This window comes from Arvicanthis niloticus, chromosome 3 (genome assembly GCF_011762505.2).
Source record: "Arvicanthis niloticus isolate mArvNil1 chromosome 3, mArvNil1.pat.X, whole genome shotgun sequence".
NCBI lineage: Eukaryota > Metazoa > Chordata > Mammalia > Rodentia > Muridae > Arvicanthis > Arvicanthis niloticus.
Genome location: NC_047660.1, coordinates 85,811,814 through 85,839,719, shown reverse-complemented (window position 1 = coordinate 85,839,719; position 27,906 = coordinate 85,811,814). Strand labels below are relative to the sequence as shown.

Below are 27,906 nucleotides of genomic sequence, written 5' to 3'. Positions count from 1 at the left end.
TGGTGAATAGAGTAAGGACTTGGATGTTAATACTACCTGCACAAAATTATTTTCTTAAGTCATGTTTTCTTTTATTTTGCAGCCTTGGTGAATATTTGGATGAAGCCATTGGACTAATTAGACTAATTGCTTGCCATCATGAGCAGAAGCAAACGTGACAACAATTTTTATAGTGTAGAGATTGGAGATTCTACATTCACAGTCCTAAAACGATACCAGAATTTAAAGCCTATAGGCTCAGGAGCTCAAGGAATAGTGTGGTAAGTTTTTATTTCAAAGTATGACAAGCAGTCTTGACCTTTCTCTTTGTAATATAGATCCTTTGGTAAGTAATCAACTTCTCTCTGAAAAACAAAAATCAGAGTTATGTAAATGAAAGCTATAATGTGTTAATTTTCCTTGGAGATTACTGGTCTTTTATTGTTATTATTACTATTATTCATAAGATGTAACTATTAACCAACACTGCTATCTTGATACATAAATCGTGACTTAATACTTACTTGGTCAAAGTTCTATAGAGACATACTGATATCAGGAAAGAGGAAGTAGTAAGCTTGTTCAGTCCATGGATGCATTGTTTCCCATAGCTGATCATGGAATCTCTGTTTTCACTCTGATGAAACGGGAATTTCAGAAATCCCACCACTTTACCCTGGGGAGTAAAGTTAGCTAGTACGTCTATGTTTCAAAACTCATGTATCTTTAAAGTTGATTTATAAAATAACTTCTACAAAAGGTCCAGGTTTTATAGATGAGCATACTTCTTTATAAAATGAAATAGAAAATATGCCTTGGGATAGTTCTACTATCGCAGAATCACTAAGTTAGCATTATAATCTAGTGTTTGGAGAAATGCTAAGCCATACCAAAGCATAATTACATCTTTATTACTTCTTAAACAATTTTATTTACAATCTGTTAAAAGAAATTGGGAGTACTTATGATTCAGTATGTCTATAAGATTCTAGAAAAGCTCTTGCATATGTCCACAAATATATGCACACAGAGCTATTCTTTAAACAAGTATTTCTAATAGCAAAAGTTGAAACAGCATCAAGTCTGGCAGCAGGAAAATAAAAAATTACAATATAGTCAAACAGCAAAATACTGTATAACATTTAAAGTGAACTAGAGTTGTATAAGCCAGCCAGGCATTATAAGAAGTAAGCACTGAGTATTAACATGGCCTACAAAATAGTGCATTTGTTGTACTGTTCCTCTGCTCTGTGAAATGACTATATATAGAAAAGAGAAACGTTTACCTCTGAGAATAGAAGAGAAAGAAGTTCTTACATATAAAATATGTCTCTTTTTTAGATATCAGAACAATTGTGGTAAAATATTAAAATCTAATAGAATTGTATAATGGAAACACTGACTTTTATTCTTTTCTAATGTCCTCACATCTAGTATTCATATTTATTAATACCTTGAGTTTTTAGTTCTTCCTCCAAAACAAAATGTTAAAAGATTTCTGATTTTCAGTGTTTTGTATACATATTATCAGCGTCATTTCCTTTCTATACTCATTGTCTTGTGTCCTACTTAAAACCCTGTAATATTCTTTAATAAATATCTTATAATTAATTCTCTCTCTCACTCTCTTTCTGTGTGTGTATGTTTTACATGTATGTCTGTGTGCTGCTTGTGTGCCTAGTGCTTGTGGAGGCCAGAGGAGGGCACTAGATCCCTTAGAACTGGAGTTATAGATGGTTGTGAACTGCCATGTGGATGCTGGGAATTAAAACTGGGTCCTTTGAGGGAGCAGCTAGTGTTGGTAGCCAACTCTTCAGCCCCAAAATTCTTCAATAAATATTTTAAGTAGAAGTCATGATTACATAGCCTGTCTTTCTTGATAGATGTGCAAGGTGAAGGAGTCATTTAGACCTTAGACTAATACTAATAATTTGTGCAGCAAGGCTCAAGGGGTAAAGAAAGAAACCTGTTGTTAAGCCTTGCTGCCTGAGTTCACTCTCCAGGATCCATCTGGTGGAAGGAGAGAACCAATTCACAAAAGTTATCTTCTGTTTTCTACATGACACTCCATCCATACACACACATATATTATCTTCTGTTTTCTACATGACACTCCATCCATACACACACATACATGTACATACAAAATGGATAAATTTTTTTAATGTAATTTTTAAAAAATAAAAGACAAGAATTTATGTCCTAGTGCCCACATATGCTTAGTGGATCTTGGGTGACAGTCTAGTTGGAAAAAGAAAGGAGTCTACTTGATTGGTTTGTAAATCTGATTTTAGAGATTTGTATTTAACATTTATTATTATTATTTTTTTTAATTTCTTATTACAGTGCAGCTTATGATGCCATTCTTGAAAGAAATGTTGCAATCAAGAAGCTCAGCCGGCCATTTCAGAATCAGACCCATGCTAAGCGAGCCTACCGAGAACTAGTTCTTATGAAGTGTGTTAATCACAAAAATGTAAGTGGATAGTTCACGTTTCTGAAGTATAGGTGAAATCAAGATTTATTCATGAATACATGCCTGTCAAAGGCTTTTTAAAAAATATTAGGGGTTTTAAATTGCTTCTTTAGATAGAAACATTTAAAATCAAAAGTGATCCTTCACACACACACACCTGCCCCCATTATTAAGTAGTGGCAAAAGAAAAAAAATGACTTCTGAAATTTAGATTGGATAATTTCCTAGCATTTAATTTGTAGAAGGAGTCTTAAGGAGATAGTGTTTGAAAAGTATTTTATTCAGAATTGAGCTTATCTTGCATCTTTTTCTAAGACATAAAAGTGACATTTCAAAAAGCTATACAGAGATGAAATCATGCCCATTTTATTTGGACATTGGGATTTAATGGGACACAAAATGAAAACTACCTCTCTGCATCTGATTCTGACTTTTAAGTTATATCAGTACTTACTTTTACTCAGATGACCACTGATAATAATAGTTGAAGAAAAACTTTGGAAATATTTTCAGAGAACTAGGGAAACATTTCTAACTTGAAGATAAAACTTTTGTTCATTTTAAAAATAAACAGTGTTGTAAGTTTGCATTAAATATACTGATATATTTGGAATTATTTTGATTTATTTTTAATTTTTTTAATGTGAGTACACTGTTCACTGTAGCTCTCTTCAGACATACCAGAAGAGGACATCAGATCCCATTACAGATGGTTGTGAACCATCATGTAGTTGCTGGGAATTGAATTCCAGGACCTCTGGAAGAGCAGTCAGTGCTCTTATTCACTGAGCCATCTCTCCAGGCCCTTAGGAATATCTTAATATAATAGTTCTTCCAAAGTGGGAGGATATAAACTAGGAGAGAATTGCATAGAGGACAGTTTTATGAAGCACTAAACTGAAAGTGCTAGCCAGAGACATTGTCCAAAAGAGTTTATGAAATGTAATAAGCTCCATACTTGTGGTGTAGAGTACAGCTCATCACATTTTGAGAGCTAGCCACATTTAGAACCTTTTGTGCATTAAAGTTACGGATTCATCACCATTGGGAAATATATAGATGTTAAGGATTAGGCTTATTATTTGGGAACTTAATTCATTTTACCCTTTTTGACTTAATGTTTTTCTGAATATTTACTGACAGATGCCTTCTATAAGCAGAGCTTAATGCATACATGAGTGGCATCCATTCTGTCCTTGTGAAGATTGTGTCTAGAGAAACATTCCCTTTCCTAAATTACTGGCAGACATTAGTGCATTGTTGCATACTGGCCTAGGAAAGCAGATCAGCTAGTTCTAACAAGGACTGTCTGTGGTCTGGGATGAACTTGTTATGAAAATGAGATTCTGTTTCAGTGTGCTGAACGTAGAAATGACATGAACAGTAACTGAAGGCCAAGGATGTTGGACCTTACAAAGGAGGTCTATCTTCAGATAAGTAAGCTCAGTAAATAAATGACAAACATAGGAAATAATACATTGAGTTTTTTAAAAAAAACAAAAACAAACACAAAACATGTTTGAAACTAATTGGTATGGCCAGAGTGACAAGTTTTAATATTTAGCAAAAGGAGGGATGAGTTAGTGCTACACTCTGGGGGGACTTCAGGTAGACTGCTTGGGAAGGTTTACTGGCTTTAAATTTTGAGGGTGATAAGTAACAGAATCAGGTCTGTCTTTGTAACACTATATAATACTCCCATGTTATAGGTAGTAAAATGCTATCTGAATTTGCTGAAAACTATTGTTAGAGACTCTGCTTGTACTAGTCTAGTCTGTTCAAGCCACTACCACAAAATACAGTAGACTGTGAATTTAAAAACAAAAGAATTATTTCTTAAAATTCTAGAGGCTAGGAAGTCCTGGATAAGGTCCTGTTGATTATTCTCTTCCTGACTTGCAAACAGTTCTTGCTTTGTCTTCCATGGTACATGGATAGGGAAAAAGAGATAGTTCTGTTATTCTTACAAGACCACTAATCGTACCATTAGGAGGGCCTTGGTCTTATAACCTAATTAACTCTAAAGTCCCCAGTTCTAGATGCTATCTCATTAGAGTCTGTGCCTTCAGCATGAATTTGCAGGGCAGATGAAGATGATGAGTCTGTCACTCTAGTATTAAAAGTAATTCTATGACAGTCCAGATGTGATTTTTAGAATCCTTGGCCTGAATGTACAGAGAAGGAATGGAAAAACAAGGTTGACATACTGACTGATGATTGAATGAACAATGTTCTTTGAAATAGTTTATGGTATTATACTGGAAAAGGAGTCAGAAATCACGCTGAGCCTTCTATTATAAAAGGGAAAGTGCTCAGAAGCACCCTCTGAGTGCATAGTTTAGTGCATATTTGAGGATGATATGTGGATAAATTCTTGAAGAAAAAGACAAATAATATGTAAGAATAATATAGACATAATATTGAGAACTGCACTGCCCCACACTTTGGGGCTACTGTGTTGCTGTCACACTGCCCCACGCTTTGGGGCTAAGTGCTCTGGTCAAGAGAGAGAGTGGGGATGGAGGGGCAAGAGATTCAAAGAATGGAGACAAGCCCCAGGGTGTGTAGTCAAGTCTGGTTACTCCTTTGTTTCCCCTATTCTTTTTAGTACAAGAAAATCCTGGGTATTTATAAGCACAAGCAGGAGAACACAGGTGAAAACATTTTACCATGTGCACCATGCAGCTGGGGTCACTAAACAGCAAAACAAGCTATGTGGGATAAACAAGATATCAGAGTGTGCTTCAGCTGTTGTAGGCTATTGAAAAACAAGTCTCTATCAGGGTATATGGTTCCAGATGGCTGCAAAGTTGATCTAGCCGCTTTCTGCTCAAAGTCAGCTCCCAACAACATAAAAAAGAAAATCTTAAAGGCAGCAGTGAGACATACAGTGTTCTCATAGATGAAATAGTGTATTTGACTGGAATTAAAGAAAATGGCCAAAATGAAGCTGGAACCCTGGCTCAGCAGTTCAGAGTGTTTGCTGTTCTTGCAGAGATCCTGAGTTTGACTCCTAACACCCACACAGTGGCTTGCAACTGTTCTTTGTAGTCTAGCACCTATTTCTTGTCTCCACAACACCAAACATACACAGCGCACATACATACATTCAGTCAAAATACTCATACATGCAAAATAGAGACAAACCTTCAAAACAAAAAGAAAATGGCACAGTAAAGTGTTATAAAAACCAAGAGGAAGGAAACGACTGGGTTCCATAGAACTACTGAATTGTATAAGAATTAGTAGAAAGCACTTAATACTTGTTGATAAATTATGTAGGTATTTATGATAAAATAAGCTTAATAAAGTGTTGATAAACAGAAAGTGTTACATGAAGCCCTTCGGTTGACTTACTGGTTTCTAAGATTTTGGGGGCAATTTTATAGCAAACGTGAGGGAAAGATAGAAGCTTGCACATATGCCCTGCCTCAGCACCCTCAAAACCAGTAGCCACCACCTGGGTTGTACATTTGTCATAACTGATACACCTGCATTAATGTATTACCCAATGCCCATCATTTATATTAGATTACATACATTCTATTCTGTTTTGTTTCCAGTGCTAGGAAATGTACCCAGAGTCTCTGTGTGCCTAGTAAACATGACCACTGAAATGTGCTCTCAGCCCTAAGGTTCACTTGGTTTATTAAGAGAACCTATGAGTTTGAACAAGAGTGGTATTTTTCTGTATTTCCACCTTTATACTACTCATTTTTATTTGTCCAAAAGATCTTCTGAGCCTCCTGATCTTTTTTTTTTATCTGTTCTCCCTAGCAATGAAATTTTAATAAATAAGTTTACTTGTGCTTTGGGTATAAAACTGGAATGATTTTAAATTGATAGTGAATTATTGTAACATATGTATTTTCAGTTCCCAAGTGAAGTATTAGGAAGTTGTTTCTAATGTTTCTATTTCTTTGCTTTTGCCACAGATAATTGGTCTTTTGAATGTTTTCACACCACAGAAATCCCTAGAAGAATTTCAAGATGTGTAAGTGTGGTAATTAAAATGCTGTTAATACAAAGTTTTGCTAGTACCTATCTATAGATTGTTGCTATACACTTTAGCTGTCATCTTTTTCTACCCATGAAGTTACATAGTCATGGAGCTCATGGATGCAAATCTTTGCCAAGTGATTCAGATGGAGTTAGATCATGAAAGAATGTCCTACCTTCTCTATCAAATGCTGTGTGGAATCAAGCACCTTCACTCTGCTGGAATTATTCATCGGGTTAGTAGAAAAATATCACCATATTCTTTTCTAAGGATTTTTTAAAAATTTTGTGTAAATATTTGCTTGCATGTATTTAAGTGCACAACATGCATGCAGTGCCTTCAGAGGCCAGAAGAGGGCATCAGATCCACTGAAACAGGAGCTATAGACACTTGTGAGCAGCCACGTGGATACTGGGAACCAAACCTCAATCCTCTGCAAGAGCAGCAAGTGCTCTGAACTGTTGAGCCATCTCTGCAGCCCACCATGATCTTTTCTTTTCAATCATTGAAGTGAAATTCACAAAACAAATTATGATCTGAAGTATTGAGTAGCATTTAGTCCCTGCAGTGTTGTACAATCACCACTTGTGTCACATTCTAAAACTTGCATCACCCTTTCTCTAGAGAAAACTACATCCCTTAAATTGGCATTCTTCATTTTGTCTCTCTCCTCAGAGCCTGGTAATTCAGGACTATGGATTTACCTGTTCTAGGTCTCTCATATAAATGTAATAATAGAATACATGGCCTTTTGTGTCAGGCTCCTTTGACTTAGTGTAATGTTTTTGTGGTGTCTATGCTGTATCAATTTATCAGTATTTCCTTTTATGAATGAATAATACTCTGTATGTCATATTCTGCAGATAATTTTTACATTACTACCTTTCAGCTAAATACTGTTTTGCTATGAAAATTAATGTACAAGAGTTTATTTGATCTTTGTTCTTTAGCCTTTCTGGGTAGGATTGCCGAATCATGTGGTATTCACTTTTTGAGGAACCATCAAACTGTTTTTCAATTTTTACATTCCCAGAATCCATATATAATGGTCCAGCTTTTCTACAGCATTGCCAGTATCTTGTACCTGACCTTTTCATTTAGTCATCACAATGGCTATAGAGTGGTATTTTGTTGGGGTTTTGATAAACATTTTCTAATGACTAATAATGGTTGTCTTAATTACTTTTCTATTGCCATGACAAAAGACCATGACCAAGACAACTTATAGAAGAGAGAGTTTACTGGGGGCTTACAGTTTCAAAGGGAGAGTCCAGGACTGTCTGTCATGGTAGGGAGCATGGCAACAGGCAGGCAGGCAGGCATAGCACTAGAGCAATAGCCAAGAGCTTTATCTGCCGACAGCAACACAGAGAAAGCTGACTTGAATGATGGGAGCTTTTGAAACCTCAAAGCTCACCTCCAGTTACACACCTCCTAACCCTTTTAACAGTTTCACCAACTGGGAACACAGTATTCAAGCATATGAACCTATGAGGGCCATTCTTGTTCATGCTACCACAGTGGTCAACGATCTCTTCATTTGTTGGTTGGCCATTTCTATGTTATTGATAAAACATGTATTTTTAATTCCTTGTTTCTAAATCAGTTGTTTGCCTCTTTGTCATATTTATAGATTTGTATATATATATTCCAGCTCTGTATATACAAAACTATTGCCAGACATAATTTATAAATTTTTTTCACTTTGCTAATGATGTCTTATTTATTAAATGGTTTTAATTTTTATGAAATGTCAAATAATTGTTATTTCATGTGGTCTTGTGTCTTGCATAAGAATCTACTGCCAAATTGAGATCATAAAAATTCAACATTACCTCTTTTTGTAAGTTTTTGGTCCATTTTGAATTTATGTTTTGTATATGGTCTAATGCAAAAACCTATCTTCATTTTCCCATGTTTAGAAATCCAGTTGTCCAAGCTCTCAGACAATTGTATTGATACCCTTTCAGAATCCAGATAGTCAGAAATAATGGTTTTATTTCTGGACTGCCAGTTCCATATAATTAGGCTTTATGACTGTCTCTATATTAGAATCATATTTTTACAAATTTTATTGTTTTGTGTGTGTGTGTGTGTGTGTGTGTGTGTGTATGTGTGTGTGTATGTGTGTGTGTGTGAGTGATGCCTGCCATGTAGGTATGGGGCTCATGGAGTCCAGAGGTGATAGGATCCCCTGGAGCTGGATTTACAGGATTTAATGAGCTGTCATTTGGATGGTAGAGGCCAAACCGAGGATCTCTGCAAGGCTTTAACTGCTGAGCCATCTCTCCAGCTATTCCAGTTACATATGTAACTCTGTACTGCTTTGAAATGGGACACTGTGAATCCTGTGTCCTTTCTTAGAAGTTTTAAAACCACTTTAAGTGCATAGAAGTTTGGAGATTAGCTTTTCCATGTCTGCAGGGGAAAAAAAGCCAGTGGACTTTGGACAATGGTTTTATTACATCTAAAGAATGAGTTGGTTGGTGGTTATCACTTCCTATGTGACTCTAGCTTGTTTGTCTTGAGGGCTTTGTAAGCATAAGATCTTTCCATTTCCTAAGTTGTGTTAGTCTGTACTACTATAAATTGGGCAGCTGAAACAGCAGAAGTTATTTTCTCAGTTCTCGGTGTCCAAAACTTTGTGGTTTTGGTGAGGTCCATAAACACTTTCTGTAGCTTCACATGGTTTTTTCTTGGTCATAGAGTATGTCACTGTGTTCTTTCTGACCTCTGCTTATGTGCTCATAAACACTGATTTTTTTGGTTTGTTTTTGTTTTTGAGATCATGTCATCTGCATCATAGTTTTACTTCTGTTCAGTTTGGGCACTTTCCCTGTCTCCCCAGCTGCCCTAGCTAGAACTTACAGTAAAACGTTGAAGAACAATAGTGAAAACAGTGATCTTTGTCTTGCTTGTCGTAATAAGGGGAAGCTTTCCATCTTTCACCATTGTATTAGTCTCTTTGCCATTGTTACAACAAATACCTAAAGCAAGGCACAGGCAGGCTCGAGGGCCCCAGAACTACCCTGAGTTTAGACTGTCTGGTTACAAATTACCGATTCTACCACGTTCCTGACTGAATGGTAAGAGTCAGAACCAGCCAAAGAAAGGCTTTAGGGAAGTCTGGCTCCAACTTAGAGTTTTTAGTTGTTTTGTTGGGTACAGAGTATGACAATACAGTGTCATTAGCAAGGGAAGCTCACCCAGACTCATCCAGATATTTATTTGGTCATAATAGCATACCACTTTCCTTAGTTGACAGGAATCATTCTCTGATTCATGCTAATACACTGAATCTGCATTTCCTCCAAAGGTTGGAACTGTTGCAAGCCAAAGCCCTTATTATAAATTATGTTGTTAGGCTATCATGGTCAAAACCTCCATGTTGTTAGGCTATCATGGTCAAAACCTCCACATTGACAGTTCTGTCAAGCAAGATATTCCAGGTATTGCCATCACCTATAGTTTAGGGCAAAGGCCAGACCTCTTTCTATAGATCAATTCTTCTCCATTTATCTTCTATTCCTTATTTACTTATTTTTTTTTTCATTAAAGAGTATTGAACTTAGCCAGAGGTTTTATGCAACAATTTAAATTACCGTGTTTGTTGCTTCCCTTAACTGTGTTGTGCTGCATTGATGAAATTTTTTTTTTTTTTTAATTTTGGAGTCCTCTTTATTTCTGGGATAGATCCCATTTGGATATGGTATAAATAATCTTTCCAGTATACTATTGGAACTGATTTGCTAGTATTTCTGTTGAAGGTTTTTTTTACCCCTGGATTCATTAATGATTTAGTTTGTGGTTTTCTTGTGAAGATGGCTTTAATAATACTTTGGTATCAGGATTTTACTAGTCTCAGGGATAGTTAAGATACATTCCTTCCTTTCTTGTTACTTAACTACTTTTGCTCATTTTAGAAGGTGTTAGGGAAAATAAAGTATGGCTGAAGAAATGTTCTTAATGTAATAAAGTTGAGCTAGCAGTAGATATACTGAGAAGTGTGTTGGTATGGTGACCTGTATCTTAGGCTAGACAATGAGTAAAACTAGGATGGAGCTATATATGTAAGAAGCTTATTAGAGAGCTTCACTCAGATCAGTATCTATAACAAAGTAAAAATGGGCAAAGGGAGAAATTACGTAGGTTACATTTATTTCAAAAGCCTCAGCTGGTGGCTCCCATTTAACCTCTGCACTGAAAACAGGTCCTTCCTGGAGGAGTTTCTTAAAGGCCACCAGCAGCCATCTCTCCTGGGCAAGAATAATTATCTCTGAGCCAAGGATCTAAACAGACATCACAGAGCCTATTGAAGCCACTCCTTGAATCACTCTTCCTATTGACTAATTTCTGGCTGTTCCTGTCGGATATTTACTTGCTGTCTTTTTCTGAAGCAGCTACCAAAAGTTTTGACATAACTGTAACTGTCATTAGTTCTCATAGAACCTCCAGTTCACCTTAACTATGCCATTCTGTGATTACTCACTTGGTTTAAGTAGCAATCTAAACTTGTATCTCTTCTAGGCACTGCAGTTAGATGTCCCTGTAGGCACTTAGAAACTCTTGTGAGAGGAACTTCCCTCTAACTAGTTCCCACTGAGTCAGCAGAAGATAGCCGTATGGTAATACACTGGCTCACATGCTGGCCTGGAAGTGACACACATCACCCCTACTCAGTATATCAGCAGAGCTAGCCATAAAAACCTGCCTAGTTCTAGAAGAGCAGGAAAATGTGAAGAGTGCAAACTCATGAATGTTGGTGTGTACCAGGCCTGCCATACATAGCCTGTGGTTATCTGACATACTGCGGATTTCTTCTTCCATACCTCCTTAATGTGGATACACATTAGTGTCTGTATCTGATTCAGATGTTGATCCTTTGGGTCCAGAAACATAGGGACTGGCTCTGTCTTCACTCCCTTCAAGTTTCTTCTATAGAATAGTCAGATGGGGCCAAAACAGTCTCATTGGAAAACTGAAAAATACAGATGTTGATTTATTAGTTGCACGTGAAATTCTACTGGATGGACATTGAAAGTGTTCCTTTCTCAGGAGGTAGGAGTGTTCTGTCTTTAGGAGCTGAATCTGATTTCTGCACAGTGCAACCTGCCCATTGTTGTCCATAGTACCTGGCTGCTCCCTATGGAAGACTTCCTTTCCTCTTACCCCTGGCATTCCCCCCTTAAATAGATCTCAAGTGAGTATTGAAGGCTGTGACCTGAAGGTCTGCTCAGCTTTCTTGACCTGCTTCCTACCACTGAAAGACAGGAGCACAAATGTCAACTATTGTTGACATTTTAGACACTTTCTTTCTTGCTGTCCTGTCCATATAAGTTGCTTAGTAGCTTTCTTGACAACAGACTTGAGTTTTGTTTTTCATGGTTCAGTTTATTATATCAGTAACCTTTAGTTTTTGATTGTATGTTTTTTAAAGCATATTTGTTAGCTGGCAGTCTATTCTTGGACTTACTTGAGGCTCCCTTGAGTCTACCTTTAAGCTTCCAGGCTTCCAAGATGTCCATGGTTTCTTCCAAGCTATCCATGACTTGAAACAGCACAGTGCTTACTCAGGATCTGCAGTGTTGGCCCATGCAACATTACTCCAGACCTTGAGTCACTTTCAGAGTTACTTCCAGGGACATGCTTTTCCCATGGTATGAGGTAGAAGAATAGAAACTCTGTAAATCGAGCATGTTCAGAATTTTTCAAATCTGGTGAGTATCACATTATTTTAGAGTTCCATTAACTGAAACAGGTCATAAGGACAGGCATTTTGTAAAAGGATGGTTTGTGGTCCAGGGATAAGCTAAACCATCTGTTGCCTTTTTCTGGGTTCTAGCAGCATTTAGCTTGTCCAAAATGATGACACTGTTACCTTTCATTTCTACCTTTAAAGTAGCCAGTTATTTCTGATGCAGACAGTAGCCACTAGCAGACAAAGTTTTGCTTTCTAACCTCTTATAGAGCAAGGGTTAAGGAACATTATATAAAGACCATATTCTGAATGTTTTGGGTTTTTTTGTTTGTTTGTTTGTTTGTTTGTGGACATGGCCTCTGTCACAGTTACTGACCAGACTCAGCCCTTCTATCACTAAAGCAACTGTAAATAACACAGGGTGAACATTACTGTGGTTATGTTTGCATAAAACTTCCTTTGCAAAAGCAATCAGTTGAAGTCCTTTGCAGATGACATAAAATATTTTGCCTCTGCATAATTTGGATCTCTTTCCATTTTGATACTGCTGTCAGTGCTGTTCAGTCACCAAATTCATGGTCCTGTGTTCTTGCATAGGTTGTCTGATCTGAAGTGCTCAGGGCCAGAGTGTTTCAGATTGTGTAATGTTTAAGATTTTAGATGTTTGTATAAATGTTACCAGGAAACATCCCTAATCTGAAAATCAGAAATCCCTAAATCAAAGAACTGTCATGATGGCTCCTGTATTCTTGGACCGATTTGAGGCTACCTTTAAGTTTTCCTTAGCATAAATATCAAAGTAGATATATCAACCTTTTGAGTATTGCCCGTTTTACTAAAAAATTACTTAAAGTCGTGCCTTTCATTATTAGAGGTAATAGTAACTCCCCAGTCCTGGATTGGTTTCAGCCAGAAATGCTAGGCTTGGCTACAATAAAAAATAATCAAACTCATGTTTTGTTTTTTGGTTTTCAAAACAGGGTTTCTCTTTGTATCCCTGACTGTCCTGGAACTCTCTGTAGTCCAGGCTGGCTTGAACTCAGAGATCCACTGCCTCCCGAACACTGGGATCAAAGGTGTGCACCACCACTACTACAAAGGCAGATATCAAACTCTAAGTAGCCAAACATGACTAAGGTTTATTATTAGCAACATTCTATTTGCAGAATAGAAATGGTAACATTTTTGTCTTCTGTAGGGATACCCTGTATTCTTAGAATGCTTAATTTCAAAAGTCCTTAGTGTCTGTTTTCTAAGCCTATCCATGATACCATCAGAGTAAGTTAGAAACAGCACATAAGTATTCTTGCATGTAGACATTTAAAAGGGATCTTTGTGTTGGGCCTTAGCTTTTGCCTTTGATTTGCTGCTCATCTGTACATGTGAGATAGTTTGGCTGTGCTGTGGATATGACTGTTCATCAAAGCTAAAAGGCAAGAGCATGAATGTAAAGGCCTGCGTATTTATGGCACTGACTTCATTTTAATAGGAATTACACACACTTACTTCTGCCTGCAGCCAAGGAGCAGTTTTTCACAAAGACATTATTATTATCAGCAGAAAGTAATTTTATGGACTGGTGGGTAACACCAGCTCACTAGTGTCTGCTACATGTGAACCGAAGTTTATAAGCAAACGTTTATGATATATGTGGGAAGTCAGGAAGGAGCAGGCTGATAATCACCTTTTGGTTCCTTAGAAGTGAGTATCTATTGTACTGAGTGATTCTAAGCTTCCTTCCCCACAAAAGTGAACATGTATGGCTATCAGTGTTCAAATAACATATACCTGGATCATGTCAAGATGGTGCAAATATTATCAGAATGTTCCATTGTGGTTTTAGAGTGATATAAAGTTTATTGTGACTTTAGAATGTGTTTTTTTTGTTGTTGTTTTTTTTTTTGTTTTGTTTTTTTTAATGAATGTGAGTACATTGTAGATGTCTTCAGACATACCAGAAGAAGGCATCAGATCCCATTACAGATGTTTGTGAGCCACCATGTGCTTGATTAGGAATGATTAGGAACAAATACCTTTCTAGTTTTTTTAAAAAAAAAAAACTGTGTATGGAAATAAACTGCCAAGAGTATCTGTTTCTATGAATATTAACTAAAGTTCATTTAACTTGGGACCTGTGGAAAAGCAGTTTGCTCTTAACCACTGAGCTATCTCTCCAGTCCTAAAATGAGATTTTTTTAGTGCTATTAATTTAGTATATAAATGAATGTAAATGCTAGTTTATGTCTCTTACCATAATAGTACTTTTATTGTTGTTTTTGATTGGTGTTTTGTGATGGGGTCTTGCTGTGTATCATAATTTGCTTTCTATTGCTGTGGCAAAAACACTGACCAAAAACAACCTGAGGAAGAAAGGGCTTATTTCATCTTACGTTTTCATGTAATAGTCCATCTCTGAGGAAAGTCAGGTGGGAACCTAGATTAGAAACTGAAGCTGGTGTCATGGAGGAGTACTGTTTACTGGCTTGCTCCGGTGGTTATCTTGGCCTGTTTTCTTAGACAACCAAGACTACCTGCCCAGGGATGGCACTGACTATGGGTTGGATCATCCCACATCAATTACTAGTTAAGAAAATAACCCACAGAGTTGTCTACAGGCCATTCTGGTGGAGGAAGTTTCTCAGCTGTTGTTCCCTCTTCCTACATGACTCTAGCTTGTGTCAACTTAGCAAAAAACTAAATAGTAAGTACACTGTGTATATTGAACTTTCAGCCTTTCTGCTTTGCCCTTGAGTACAGGGATTTCAAAGGATGGGCCACTATGCCTAGCAAGCACAGGGGCTCTTAAATGAGATTTAAGATTCCTTTCCTAATCTCTTATTGTATTTATCTAAGAATTTCTAGGAAATACTAACATTTGGTTTGGTCTAGTTCGGTTCCGTTTGGTTTTCTGAGACAGGGTTTCTCTGTGTAACAGCCTTGGCTATTCTGGAACCTGCTTTGTAGACCAGGCTGTCCTCAACTTCACAGGAATAAATAAAATAAATAAAAAATAGGAAATAAAATTTCAATACATTTTTATTTTTAAGTAAATAAGCATTAATGATGCCTGTACTAGGTTTTGTTTATGTAAATGAAATTATCTTAAATTTAACTTGTTGGGTTTTTCTATTGTAAGGAACCTCTGCAGTGGTACTTCAGTGAAAACTGAGCAGTTAACAAATTGTTTGACAGATTATGTTGAGCAGTACAATTCTTTGTATCTATCTGAGCAATCATTTTAATGTTTATTTCTTGAAGGACTTAAAGCCTAGTAATATAGTAGTCAAATCAGACTGCACTTTGAAGATTCTTGATTTTGGACTGGCGAGGACTGCAGGAACAAGTTTCATGATGACTCCTTACGTGGTGACTCGCTACTACAGAGCGCCAGAAGTCATTCTCGGCATGGGCTACAAGGAGAACGGTCAGCATACACTTTTGCTTCGAAATATTCTTCTGATTTTGCTTATCAATCAGTTTTTACATACTTGAATTGACATGCATGCAGTTAAGCATACATTACTATTTCAGATGTCTATCCAGGATTTGAACATTTGCCATGAATGTTCGGGAAAGCATGGGGATTTTAAATGTAAAAACCTAGATGAAGAATTCTAAAGCTAGAATTTACGCCCTCTGCCTATCTGTATTTAAACAGGAATATGTACTTCTTAATAATTTAATCTTAATAGTAATTCTAGTGTATATTAATCATATTTGCTCTCATCTCCAGCACCTTTAGTCAGTGTTAACAGTAGCACTCACAAGCTAGGTATAGTGGCACACACCTTTAGTCCCAGCATTCAAGAAGCAAAGGCATCCAATCTCTGTGAGTTTGAGGACAGCCTGGTCTACAAAGCAGGTTCCAGGACAGCCAGGGCTGTTATACTGAAACCCTGTCTCAGAAAACAAAACAATACAAAACAAACAAAAAAAAAATAGTAGCACTCAATATAAACTCCGAGAGCTACGTTTTCCAATTCTGGAAAGCTAATGGATAACTCAGCTTCTTGTGGGAAGCACTAGTATTTGATTAGAGCCTGTGTCCCACCTTAAGGAGATTGCATATAGTGTTATGTGTGGATATGTTGAATTAAACCATAACTTTTTAAGTGTGGCATGTTTCTAGGATAGAAATTGGAACAGTGGTTCACTTTAAATCAGGAAACTATTAAGTCAATCTTGACAGTTCTTTAATACATGCATACATACATACATGTATACATACATAAATACATGTATATGATACCATTAAAATTGGGGAAATTGCTTAATTTCCTTTCTTTTTTTTTAGCTAATTTAAAACAAATACTTTAAATATCAACTGTCAGTTTTTAAAGTAAACATGGTTTTCTGTTTCTTAGTCTCAAAGTTTTGTTTTGAGAATTGATAGGCATATTGCTATTGCTTTTACTTAAGTGAAACTTTTGATTATCACAGAAATTGTACCACATGTTGATGTCCTGTAAATATGATCTTGACATAGTTTCTTACCAGAAATTAGAGATGATCTCATTGCTTTTCCTGCCTGTTCCCCCAGGAACCAAATCAAATCTAGTGTTTCCTCACTTAGCCAGCAGGGGGTGACATATACATGTCCTCCTTTCAGACACAGACACACACACACACACACACACACACACACACACACACACACACACGTGGTGGGGGCCGGGGGATGGGGAGAAAGAGAGGTGAGATTTTCTGTTTGGTTTTATTGCAGAGTATTTCAGAATAATTTGGAAAGTTTGGGGTAATCTAATTTTAAACTGCCTGATAGCAAATTAGACTTTTTGTAGCAGGTTTTATAATATGGAGGTCTGCTAGGAGACTGTAGATCACAGATCTCTAGACACTTTGACACTTTGATACTGCATTCCACCAAAACTAACATTTAAACCCAAAGTTTAAAAAAAAAAAAACCTTAAAAAAGAGATAATGAAAAACATTTGTTTACCAAGGTTTTTTGGTAGATAATGCTGTTCTTTTTCTGCCCATTTGTTCCTTTATGGGTCAAGGTAGATATAAATGTAAAATATTGTTACCAAGAGAATAAGTTATTTTTAGTTCAGAATAAATAAAGCCTTTTCAGTTAAATAAGTCTGGAAAACCCAGTTTGGAATATTCTGAAAAAAATTAGGTTAATATTTTATTAAAATATAGATATATTTCTGTTTTAATATGCTAAATTATTTCTGCTCATGCTTTTTAATTTAACTTAAAGAGAGAGTAAAGTGCACAGTTAAACCTCAAAATAGTGCATATTAGTTTTATAATTTTATGACCTCATATATACATATCTTATTTATAAATTTTGTTTGGTTCTTACTTTGTATATTACATACAAAATCTCAGTTATAAAATGTTTTTAAATTTATGCAATATCTGTGCATAGCTCTCACTTTAAAATTAGACATGTAATTAAAATGCCATACTTCATATTTTTTTGTGAATCAAAGCTTTTTGAAAAGTATTTTGTGTTTTAAATTGTTCCATTATTTGAAATTAAAACCACCTTTTTCTTTTTGTGATGTTCTGCAGTTTTTTAGATGATACAGCCATATTACGCTTCTTTGATTTTAACGATCTTTTGCTTTGCTTTTTCTTCTTTTGTGCTGCAAACATATAGTGGATTTATGGTCTGTGGGGTGCATTATGGGAGAAATGGTTTGCCACAAAATCCTCTTTCCAGGAAGGGACTGTATCCTTGTGCTGCTGCAGCAGATTAATTAGCTAGGTGATGAACTTCTTTCTGTTTGCTAATGACAAGAAATATATGCTACATTTGTACAATACAGGTTCTTAAAATAGATACAAAGTTTGTGGCTGTTACCATTCAAAAAATGGTTGAGCTAAGAAGCTGAAGTGTTAGTAGGCTGCATTTGGCAGCAGGACATACAGTCTCTGCTGGTCATCAGCACATTCACTGTCATTCATTTTTATTTTATATTGCTTTTTATAATTTTAAGTGTATATGGCATGTGTGTGTGTTTTTAGTGTTTATATATTTTTCTTTTTATTTTAACCAAAATCTTTATGTTAATGTCATTGCATTTTGTTTTCAGTTGACATTTGGTCAGTTGGGTGCATCATGGGAGAAATGATCAAAGGTGGTGTTTTGTTCCCAGGTACAGATCGTATCCTTATCTTTGGCCTAAAATGTAGTTTCTAAAGGTCAAAATGTATGGTACCTTGTCAGCCTGGTCAAGTAGAATGTATTTTGTCTCTTCCTGATACAAAGCATTGTTAAATTACTCTTCCAGAGTACCACCTCTTACCTGACATAGACTTTCTTCTCCTCATTTATTATTTTATATGTTAATTTGAAAAGGGCTCAAGTGTGGCTAATTCACAGGTCCTTTCGTGCTTAAAGTTGATTAACAAAAAAGTTATGGCTTTCACTAAAGTTTCTAACACTTGAGTAAGTCTTTAACTATTGTGCAGGTGGCATGAATTTTGGAATTTTCTGTTGCTACTGTTTGTTTATTTGTTGTTGTTGGGGTGTTTTGTTTTGTTTTGGATTTAATTGGGGCGGGGTTTGATTTAGTTCCTCATGTCTTTCTGTTACTGTTCTGTATGTTATGTCTTGTTGTCTCATTACATTAACATAGCATGCTGAGAATGTCGGCAAGAAGTTTTCCTGTGATCGTAATTAGGTTAGATTCATGCTTTTAGTTCATCAGTTTTTAATATTTATGTTAACAGTGATGTGTCGATCAGTGAGTAACACAGAATTGTTTTAGGTGGAATGAGAATATTCACCACGTTACAGTAAGAACGTGTGGGACATTAGTCTTCGGAGGTTTGGAGTATAAAGACTAGAAGGAACAAGACCAGAAAATCCCAGTCTACAGCATACTGAGATACTGGTATCATTTTCATTCATTTCAGAGCTTTACAAACGTTATTAAAATAGGCAAACCTAAGAATGGCAAAAGAAAATGCTACTATTATCAAAATTATCATTTTTGTCACAGCTGGGTGTTTTCTGTTAGTGTAAAGCACTCAAAAAAGCAGACCAGAGCAGAAATATTTCTTACTCTCTAGGAAATGCATTTACATTTTGTAAGAGTTTGGAGAAAGGCAGATTTTTAAATGTTAAAATTTTGTGCAGTTTGCATTTTGATTTTTATATATAGCAATGATAGTTTTTAGTTATAATTTTTATTTTCAATTTGCTTGTTTATGCCTCCATTTTATGGTAAAATTAGTGTTTATACACACTTGAACACACAATAAATAAGATTAACAAAGCTTATTTATTGATCATTTTTATCCATTTATAATTATTGCTTTTGTAAGGTGGCTTTGAAATACAAAATATATAATGGCCATATTCTTCAGGAATTTTAAATTTTCCATTTTATTATATTTAGTAATTTATATATGATTAAAGTGTTGAATATTTGATACATGGAGTATTTTTCTTAGCTACTTGATAATAGATATTGATCAGTGGAATAAAGTTATTGAACAGCTCGGAACACCTTGTCCTGAATTCATGAAGAAACTACAACCAACAGTAAGGACTTATGTTGAAAACAGACCTAAATACGCTGGATATAGCTTTGAGAAACTATTCCCTGATGTGCTTTTTCCAGCTGACTCAGAGCATAACAAACTTAAAGGTAAGTTGTATGATCACATGCACTGAGTTCTGCCTGGGATATACATGTATAGGAAAAACGTTTACTCGTATTCTTAAAGGAGCTAACTCAAAATTATGTCTGCTAGTGGAACATAGAAAGGTTTTGTTCTTTTGTCTCTGGTTTTTGCATTTTAGCTGGATATGGTGACACTTGCCTTTAATCCTCATACTTGGGAGGCAGGGGCAGGAAGACTTCTGAGTTCAGGGCCAACCATGGCTACATACTGAAGACCCTACCTCAAAAAAGAAAAAATAAAGTTGTATCTTATAAATCATGGATGTGCCATGGTTTTATAATAAAAATTATTCTTTAGGTGTGGTAGTTCCTGATGTAATCCTAGCACTTGGGAAGCTGTGTCTGATAGGTTGATAAGAGTTTGAGATAATCTTGGGCTACCTAGTAAGTTCCAGGCTAGCCTAAGGTACATAGTATGACTTGGTCTTTAAAAAAATAAAACAAAAACAAAAAAACAGGGACTAAAGAGATTGTTTGCTGTTCTTGTGGAGGACCTGAGTTCAATTCCTACCCTCCATGTGAGGCAGTTCATAGCCACTCACAAATCCAGCTCCAGAATATCCAGTACCCTCTCTGGCTTCCCTGGGCACCTGCACTCATGTGCACACACATATACACACATGACTGGAAAATGCAATAAATCAAGGTGAGCAGTAATGGTAAGCACCTTTAATTTCAGCATTTGGGAGACAAAGTCAGAGTTCAAGGCTACCATTGTTACAGAGCAAGTTTCAGGATAGCCAAGGCTACACAGAAAAAAACCCTGTCTCAAAAGATGAAACAAAAACTGCAAAAAAAATCTGCAGTAAATAAATTTTAGTACTCATAAAGATAAATAACAAAAGCATCTTTTTAAAAGCATAGAATTTGTTTTGTATTTAAAGCAGAACAGAATTCTGAAACATAGGTAAAATGTGACAATTTTAAAACTTGGGATAAAAGAAAAAAGACAAACAGCTTTTTCTTAGAAAGGAATCTTAGAGAACTACTCTCCAGAATTTGGTTTGGTTCAATTTATAAACCAAGCTTGCCTGGAAATTGTGATCCTCTTGCCTCCGCATCCTCAGTTTAGCAATTACAAACCTATGTACCACCACATGCTTGGCAAGATGAATTTTCTAAAATAAATGTAACCTCAACATTAATATGAATGATTGGAGAATCTCATGAACTGGTGTTTATTAATATCATTATTTTTGCAGCCAGTCAGGCAAGAGATTTGTTATCCAAAATGCTAGTAATAGATGCATCCAAGAGGATCTCCGTAGATGAAGCTCTCCAGCACCCGTACATCAACGTCTGGTATGATCCTTCAGAAGCAGAAGCCGTAAGTTACTTTCTTCATGTTTGAAGAACATACTCCAGTCTTAGAGCCAGGGCTAAAATTAAGTTCAAAGAGAGCTTGTCATTTTAAGTAAAAATCTACATAGATGGTGTTGGTGTTTTGCTAGGTTTTCATTAAAGAAAACTGTAGATTAATGAGCATCTGTCCAAGCCATCATCATAGTCCAGGAACCTCTCACTGTTAATCTCACTCAGTTGAACTCACAGTTGATTGAAGGAGCCTAGGATACCTGTGGGCCATCCTTAGATAGAAACGATGTTTTGTATTTAAAGCAGAACAGAATTCTGAAACATAGGTAAAATGTGACAATTTTAAAACTTGGGATAAAAGAAAAAAGACAAACAGCTTTTTCTTAGAAAGGAATCTTACAGAACTACTCTCCAGAAAGTTAAAGTTAATGATAATTGATCGGCCTTTGTCTCGTGTTTCATTTTTGCAAGTATGTCTAGCTGATATTTCAAATAATTAATTGTATATATACTTGCAGTGAACTAACTCAGTTTTACTGACTTGTGTCTTTCAGCCACCACCAAAGATCCCTGACAAGCAGCTAGATGAGAGGGAGCATTCCATAGAGGAGTGGAAAGGTAATGCGCACCAGAGTCCCAGACACGGAAGGGACGTTGGGCTCTCTACAGCAACTTCTTCATGTCACGGAAATTAATGTTGCTTTGTTTTACATTTAGTAGTCAGTTTTTGTTTGCCAGGCAGTGGTGGTGCACTCCTTTAATCCCAGCACTTGGAGGCAGAGGCAGGCAGATTTCTGAGTTCGAGGCCAGCCTGGTCTACAGAGTGAGTTCCAGGACAGCCAGGGCTATACAGAGAAGCCCTATCTTGGGGGGTGGGGGGGGTGTCTAGTTTTTATTTGTCTTAGAAAAGTTGAAAATCAGTTTTCTTTCTTAATTTTAAAAATTTCTACCTTAGGTATAGGTACATTAGTGTTTTCTTTCTTGTTCCAACAGATATGTTTGGGGTGTCCTATCTCTAAGATCACTGGTGGTTGTATTCTCAGTGTACTGTATACACCTGTTGGTTGATATATCCATACATCTTGAAGATGGCAGACCCTATTAGTCCACACAGCTACCTTCACACTTTAGTAGCTGTCAAGCGGTGAGCTATAGGAAAGCTTGTGTCTCAGTCTGTGTCCAGTTCTCACTCCCTTGTGAGAAGCACTGAAGGTGGACCCTCACATAGGCTGACACTAGCCATGTGTTTATGTGCACATATTTGATAGAATTGAGAGAGTAGTCCAAAAAGCTTATATGCTGGACCAAATGTTAAATTTTAGTTACTTCCTGATTTTTTATTAAAGACTTGTAGCTTCTGCTTGTATCAGCATGTCACGAGTATACAAATCCACCCCCACTCTATAACCAGTAGAGTGATCTTTGAACATCAGACCTAGTTTTTTTCTATTTTATTAATGGTTATACATAAATATGCTTTGTATTATTTCAGTGCATTGTAACAGGTCTCACTGTAACATCTTCAGATATGTACATCACTCTACATTCATGCCAACCTCCTATTACTCTTTGATGGCCTCCCCTATTTTCTCTCTGGTCCCTTTCCTCTGCCTAATTAGCCCCTGTATGTGTTAGTATCATGTATATTTACATTGTCAAACCCAGGTTCCACAAAGGAAAAAAATATGCAATATTTATCTTTCTGAGTCAAATTTGTTTTACTTATCTTGATAATCTCTAGTTCTATCCATTTTCTGGCAAATGACATAATTTCATTCTAATTTGCAAACACATAAACCACTTTTGTTGTTGTTGTTGTTGTTTTTAGAGACAGGATCTCAAAAATCTAGCTCTGCCTGGCCTAAACTCTCTATGTAGTGCAGATTAATGTCAAACTTCCCCAGAACTGCCTGCCTCTAGAGTGCTGGGATTAAAGCCTGTGCCACCACACTCCATCTCACCACATTTTCTTCATGCCTTTTAGTGTTGGTGGCCATCTATCCTGATAGTGTAGAGCTGCTGTGGCTAGTACCACAGTAGAAATGGGTGTGCAGATATCTCTGCTGTTGTCTGCCTTAGGTGCCTTTAATGGAATGCTGCTTTTTGAGTTTATTGAGGAACAAGTAGTTTTTATAGTGACTACTATAATTTACATTTTTACTCTAATATGTATGAAAGTTTTTTTTTTTTCCACATTTTTGCCAGCATTTGTTACTATTGGCTTTCTTGATAGATGGTAGCCATTTTGATTGATGTTGGGTAGAATCTTGGTACTATTTTTGTATCCCTGATGACATGTGGAATGTTGATTATTTTTCATACATTTATTGTCCATTTGTATTTTTTGTTTGATAATTTTCTGTTCAGCTGAAAATTTTTCTGTCTATTGGTTAGGTGGTTGATTGAGTATTCAGCTTTATCAAAAGCTTTTAATGTTGTAAGAATATTGAAATAAAAGTATGTGTGTGGCCCAGACTAGCATCAAACTTGTGATCTTCGTGCCTCAGTCTCCCAAGTACTAGGATTATAGGTATGTGCCATCCATGCTTGGTCTCCAGCAAGGGATTCTTTATTTAAAAAAAAAAAGAAAAAGAAAAACAACTTTGAACTTCAGGAATTATACAAATGTTATAGAGTTCTTTACATTTTTTCCACAGAATTACTTTTATGTAATTTTTCAAAGAGTATATGACCTAGAGGTAATAGATAATGGTACCAAACAAGTCAGAATCACAAGCAAGAGCAAGATATTGGAATACACTGCGCCCTATGTCTTTCCTCCATCAAATCTGTCGTGCAGAAATCTGCTGCTGCCCCCACACTCAGGAATACATGAGTCTTGGGAAAGTGTGTTGCTGCTGACACCTGCTGTAGGCTACTTGGAAGGAGCTGAAGCTGCTGCTGCTTTTCCTTCAGTAAAAATGCTCTTCTGTCCCATTCTAATTGTACATGCTGCTTTGGTTAGAAAGACGATAAGCACAGACCTCAACCCTCACTTTGACAGAATTAGACAAGGCAGAGTGCTGATACACTCAAGGCAGGGGCTGGCTCCTGACAACTGCTACCTTTTTTTTTTTTTTTGGTTTTTCGAGACAGGGTTTCTCTGTGTAGTCTTGGCTGTCCTGGAACTCACTCTGTAGACCAGGCTAGCCTCGAACTCAGAAATCCGCCTGCCTCTGCCTCCCAAGTGCTGGGATTAAAGGCGTGCACAACCACCGCCTGGCCCAACTGCTGCCTTTTAACGAGCTGGGACAGTTAGATCGGAAAGCTTAGCTTTCTGTCAACAGTCTATGGTTAAAGATCAGTGAATTAATCACTAACACCTATGAGTCTGGAGCTGACGCTCAGATCCTCTGCCATTGCTCTCATTGCAAGAACCCAGCTTGATGCACCTAACAGATACATAAGCTTTGACTAAGTACACATTCCTAAGAGTCACTCTTCCTCTTCTTTTTTCAGAACTGATATACAAGGAGGTAATGGATTTGGAGGAACGAACTAAAAATGGAGTCATAAGAGGGCAGCCATCTCCTTTAGGTTGGTTACAATATAAACCTGGTTGTGGTTGTGATTGTGCTTTACTTCTTGTGGTATAGTCTTCAGGAACATGGGCTCTGCAGTTCTTCTCATGCTCACTCAGTTTGGTAGTTAAATTTGAAAGCAGTGACACACTGTTGCCTTGATACATTTGCTGTTGTCTTTGTTGTACTGATTTAAACCGAGTTTTTATTGGTACCACAGCTATGTCTTTAAAGAAGAAAAATCCCTTAGCATTCATTATGCTTTCCTTTGAAAAGTCTTCAGATGGAGTAGATAAAAGTTCACCACAAAATCTGCTGTGTGCACTGTCACGTTCAGATGTTCTTTTTGGTACTTTAGTCACACTTGAGTACAAGCTCCTGAGGACCTCTTGTCTCTCAGTGTTCTGCTCATCACTACACAGAAGGGGGACGATCCCAGATCCTGACGAGTGCTTCAGCAGAGTTCCTACCTGCTTTGCTTTCGGCATCTTGGGCTCTGAACACTACACACTGTTTTCATTCTGTACATGTATTTTTGAGAACTTCTGTACTTGTACTTCTAAATGACTCCTAATAAGTAAGCTTATGGCTTGAAAGTTGATACATCTTGTTGAGATGCTTTAACATGTTCCTCCCTCTGAATGAGGTCTGCCCCTTAAAGGAATTTCTGTCTCTCCATAAGGGTTTTCTGTTTTCTGAAGTTTTTTGTTTTTTAAATGCATGAAATGCTTTTTTGGATACTGCTCTTTAGCAGAGAAAAGCATTTTCTCTCTGTGTAGTAAGTCTGTATTTGTATTTGCCTGGTATTTACTAGGATCAAAGTCTGCCTGAATTTCCCTAACTAGGCTGTTTCAGTTACCCTGGTGAGTCATACAATCTCTTGTGATTGATGCACTTGACTCTGGTCCCTCCTGATCAAATGCTGTTCTTTTGTGTTGGCTTCTGCTTTGTAAGATGGACCAGGAGTATTGAACATTGTGTTTTTTGTGAGACTCTACCAAAAGTAAAATAATATATTATTTTAGTTCTCAGACTTTTTTTAGTTACTTGGATCTTAGAGATCTTCTTTCTAACAAAATGCAGTATAAACAGTTTTGTATATATACTCTCAACTCTTTTGGAACACACCTTGAGGCCCATTTATGGATCTTGTTGTAGGGCCATTCTCCATGTTACTTAGATTTTAACTACTTGTCTTAAACTAAAACTGCATTATGGAAAGAAAATAAGTATAAGTTGCTAGATATGTGCACAAGAGAACATTAGTGTTGGGTTTAATACGATTCAGAAAAGCAAAATGCTTTTCTCTGCTAAAGAGCCGTAAGGAGAAGTATGTTGACACTAGATGTAGGCAGCATAGCCCAGGCAGCCTGGTCTGCAACTCTCTCTGCAACTGGTTTGCTGTTTTGTTTCTCATAGCACAGGTGCAGCAATGATCAATGGCTCTCAGCATCCATCGTCTTCACCGTCTGTCAATGACATGTCTTCAATGTCCACAGATCCGACTTTGGCCTCGGATACAGACAGCAGTCTAGAAGCATCAGCTGGACCTCTGGGCTGCTGTAGATGACTACTTGGGCCTTGGGTGGGAGGGAGGGATGGGGAATCGGTTAGTCATTGATAGAACTGCTTTAAAAACAATTCAGTGGTCATATTTTTGAGTGATTTTTCAGAAAATGTAGAATTCATTTTGTAGTAAAGTAGTTTATTTTTTTTAATTTCAAGTGTTGTAATTTAAAACTTAAGTTGTGTTTTTAAACAGCAACAAAACTGTATTGTATTTTTGCTGTAATTAACTGTATAATGTAAACCTAATTATTTTATCATGGTTTAAATTTTGCATATTTGCTTTATCTTATGCTGCTGATTTTTTTTACTGAATTTGTAAGATTTTTGTTTATCAAAGCAACTATTATGTGGTGACTTGCATATATCATGAATTATTTAAGATGTTTATAAGTTTTTTATTAGAATTTATTTCAGATGTTTGTTCATGATGCTATCCTTCAGGGTTATGTGCTTATCAATGAAATAACCCCAGAGGAGTAAGGGAAATAACCTGTAGCCAGTTATATTCAGGAATAACTACTGTAAATGATGAACGTGTCATGAAACCTCCAATATTTGCTACTTGCCAATCCCAACTTAGTTAAAACCACTGGTAGGCAACCTTACCTAAATTTTAGCAGACACCCTACTATCTCAATGGCAGAATAACTCAGAGCATGTCTTCAAAGATGCTGGGCACATCCCTCTATATTCTGAATCTCTACACCAACCCAACAAAAACTTCAATTAGGAAATGTGGTGTATTCTGAACATCTGTGGCATGCTTAAAGCTTTTGATCACACAAAGTCAAGAGGATACTTCATGAATATACATTTCAGTGGAGATCAACAGATGCTTCCCCTGTATTAGGTATGAACCTGCTTCTGTATACACTGAGTTAATCTCCTCAGGCTGTAGGTCCTGGTGTTGGCCGGGAGCCTGGACTTTCCCTTTTGTACAGTTTCTGGCCTCTGGACCTTTGCCAGTTCCTGTTCCTTAGCGGGTCAGTCTGTTGAGCACCAGTTTGTGGTGTTTCTGGCCATTTGATTCTACCTGTAGCATCCTGTTTCTACCAGCTGTCAGGAGGTTCCAAAGCCTACTTAAACTTGTGTAGGTGACGTTTAAATGAGCAATATACCGTTCATCTGAAAATAGTAGCACACAGCCATATGTAGGATGTCATTTTCTAAGGACTGTTTCTTCACAGTGAGCAGAGCAGGCATAGTGGTGGTTCTTTAATCTGAGTCTTTGATTTTTTATATCTGATTTCCAGAGTGGACATTGAGTAGTGTAAGAATGGTGCTGCTCCTGACAAGTGTGTGTTAACTGTTTACATTTTATATCTGCAGAATCCTTTTCTCTGTAACTGAATTTTTCCTAAGTAAAATGTCATCGAGGTCTCATTTCTGAAATGATGTCTGTAATACCCAGGCACCTTTGGTATTATCTGGAACAAGAGGGATTTCATGTAAATGAACTGGGGAATTCATACTTCATGAGCTTCAAGGTTGTAGGAAGGAACCCCTTGGAGCTCACAACCAACAGGAGTAAGAGCAGGCACAGCTTGGCAGGTTTCTGAAAGGTTGCTTAGCAGGGGTTTTTTTTGTTGTTGTTTTTGTTTTGTTTTGTTTTGAGGGATTTTTTTTAACATTTAGTGTAGCATTACTTTCAAGTAAGGTATTTTAAGTCATTGTTAATGTGCAAT

The 27,906-nt window shown here is 36.7% G+C and overlaps 1 protein-coding gene across 4 annotated transcripts in view; it reads left to right on the top strand.

Moving 5' to 3' along the window:
• Mapk8 (mitogen-activated protein kinase 8) overlaps positions 1-27,616 on the top strand; it is a 55,043-nt gene extending 27,427 nt beyond the window's left edge. For 2 of the 4 annotated variants that reach the window (XM_034497309.2, XM_076931455.1), the window contains 11 exons: positions 83-260; positions 2,326-2,455; positions 6,391-6,449; positions 6,552-6,690; positions 15,412-15,577; positions 18,219-18,290; positions 19,599-19,781; positions 21,020-21,144; positions 21,686-21,749; positions 24,591-24,668; positions 26,077-27,616. In XM_034497309.2, coding sequence (XP_034353200.1) covers positions 139-260; positions 2,326-2,455; positions 6,391-6,449; positions 6,552-6,690; positions 15,412-15,577; positions 18,219-18,290; positions 19,599-19,781; positions 21,020-21,144; positions 21,686-21,749; positions 24,591-24,668; positions 26,077-26,222 — 1,284 coding nt within the window. In that variant the 5' untranslated portion in view covers positions 83-138 and the 3' untranslated portion in view covers positions 26,223-27,616. Of the gene's footprint in view, positions 1-82; positions 261-2,325; positions 2,456-6,390; positions 6,450-6,551; positions 6,691-15,411; positions 15,578-17,782; positions 17,855-18,218; positions 18,291-19,598; positions 19,782-21,019; positions 21,145-21,685; positions 21,750-24,590; positions 24,669-26,071 lie in introns of all 4 variants that reach the window. The other 2 variants (XM_034497311.2, XM_034497310.2) reach the window with 2 other exon arrangements.
• Positions 27,617-27,906: the final 290 nt, after the last annotated feature.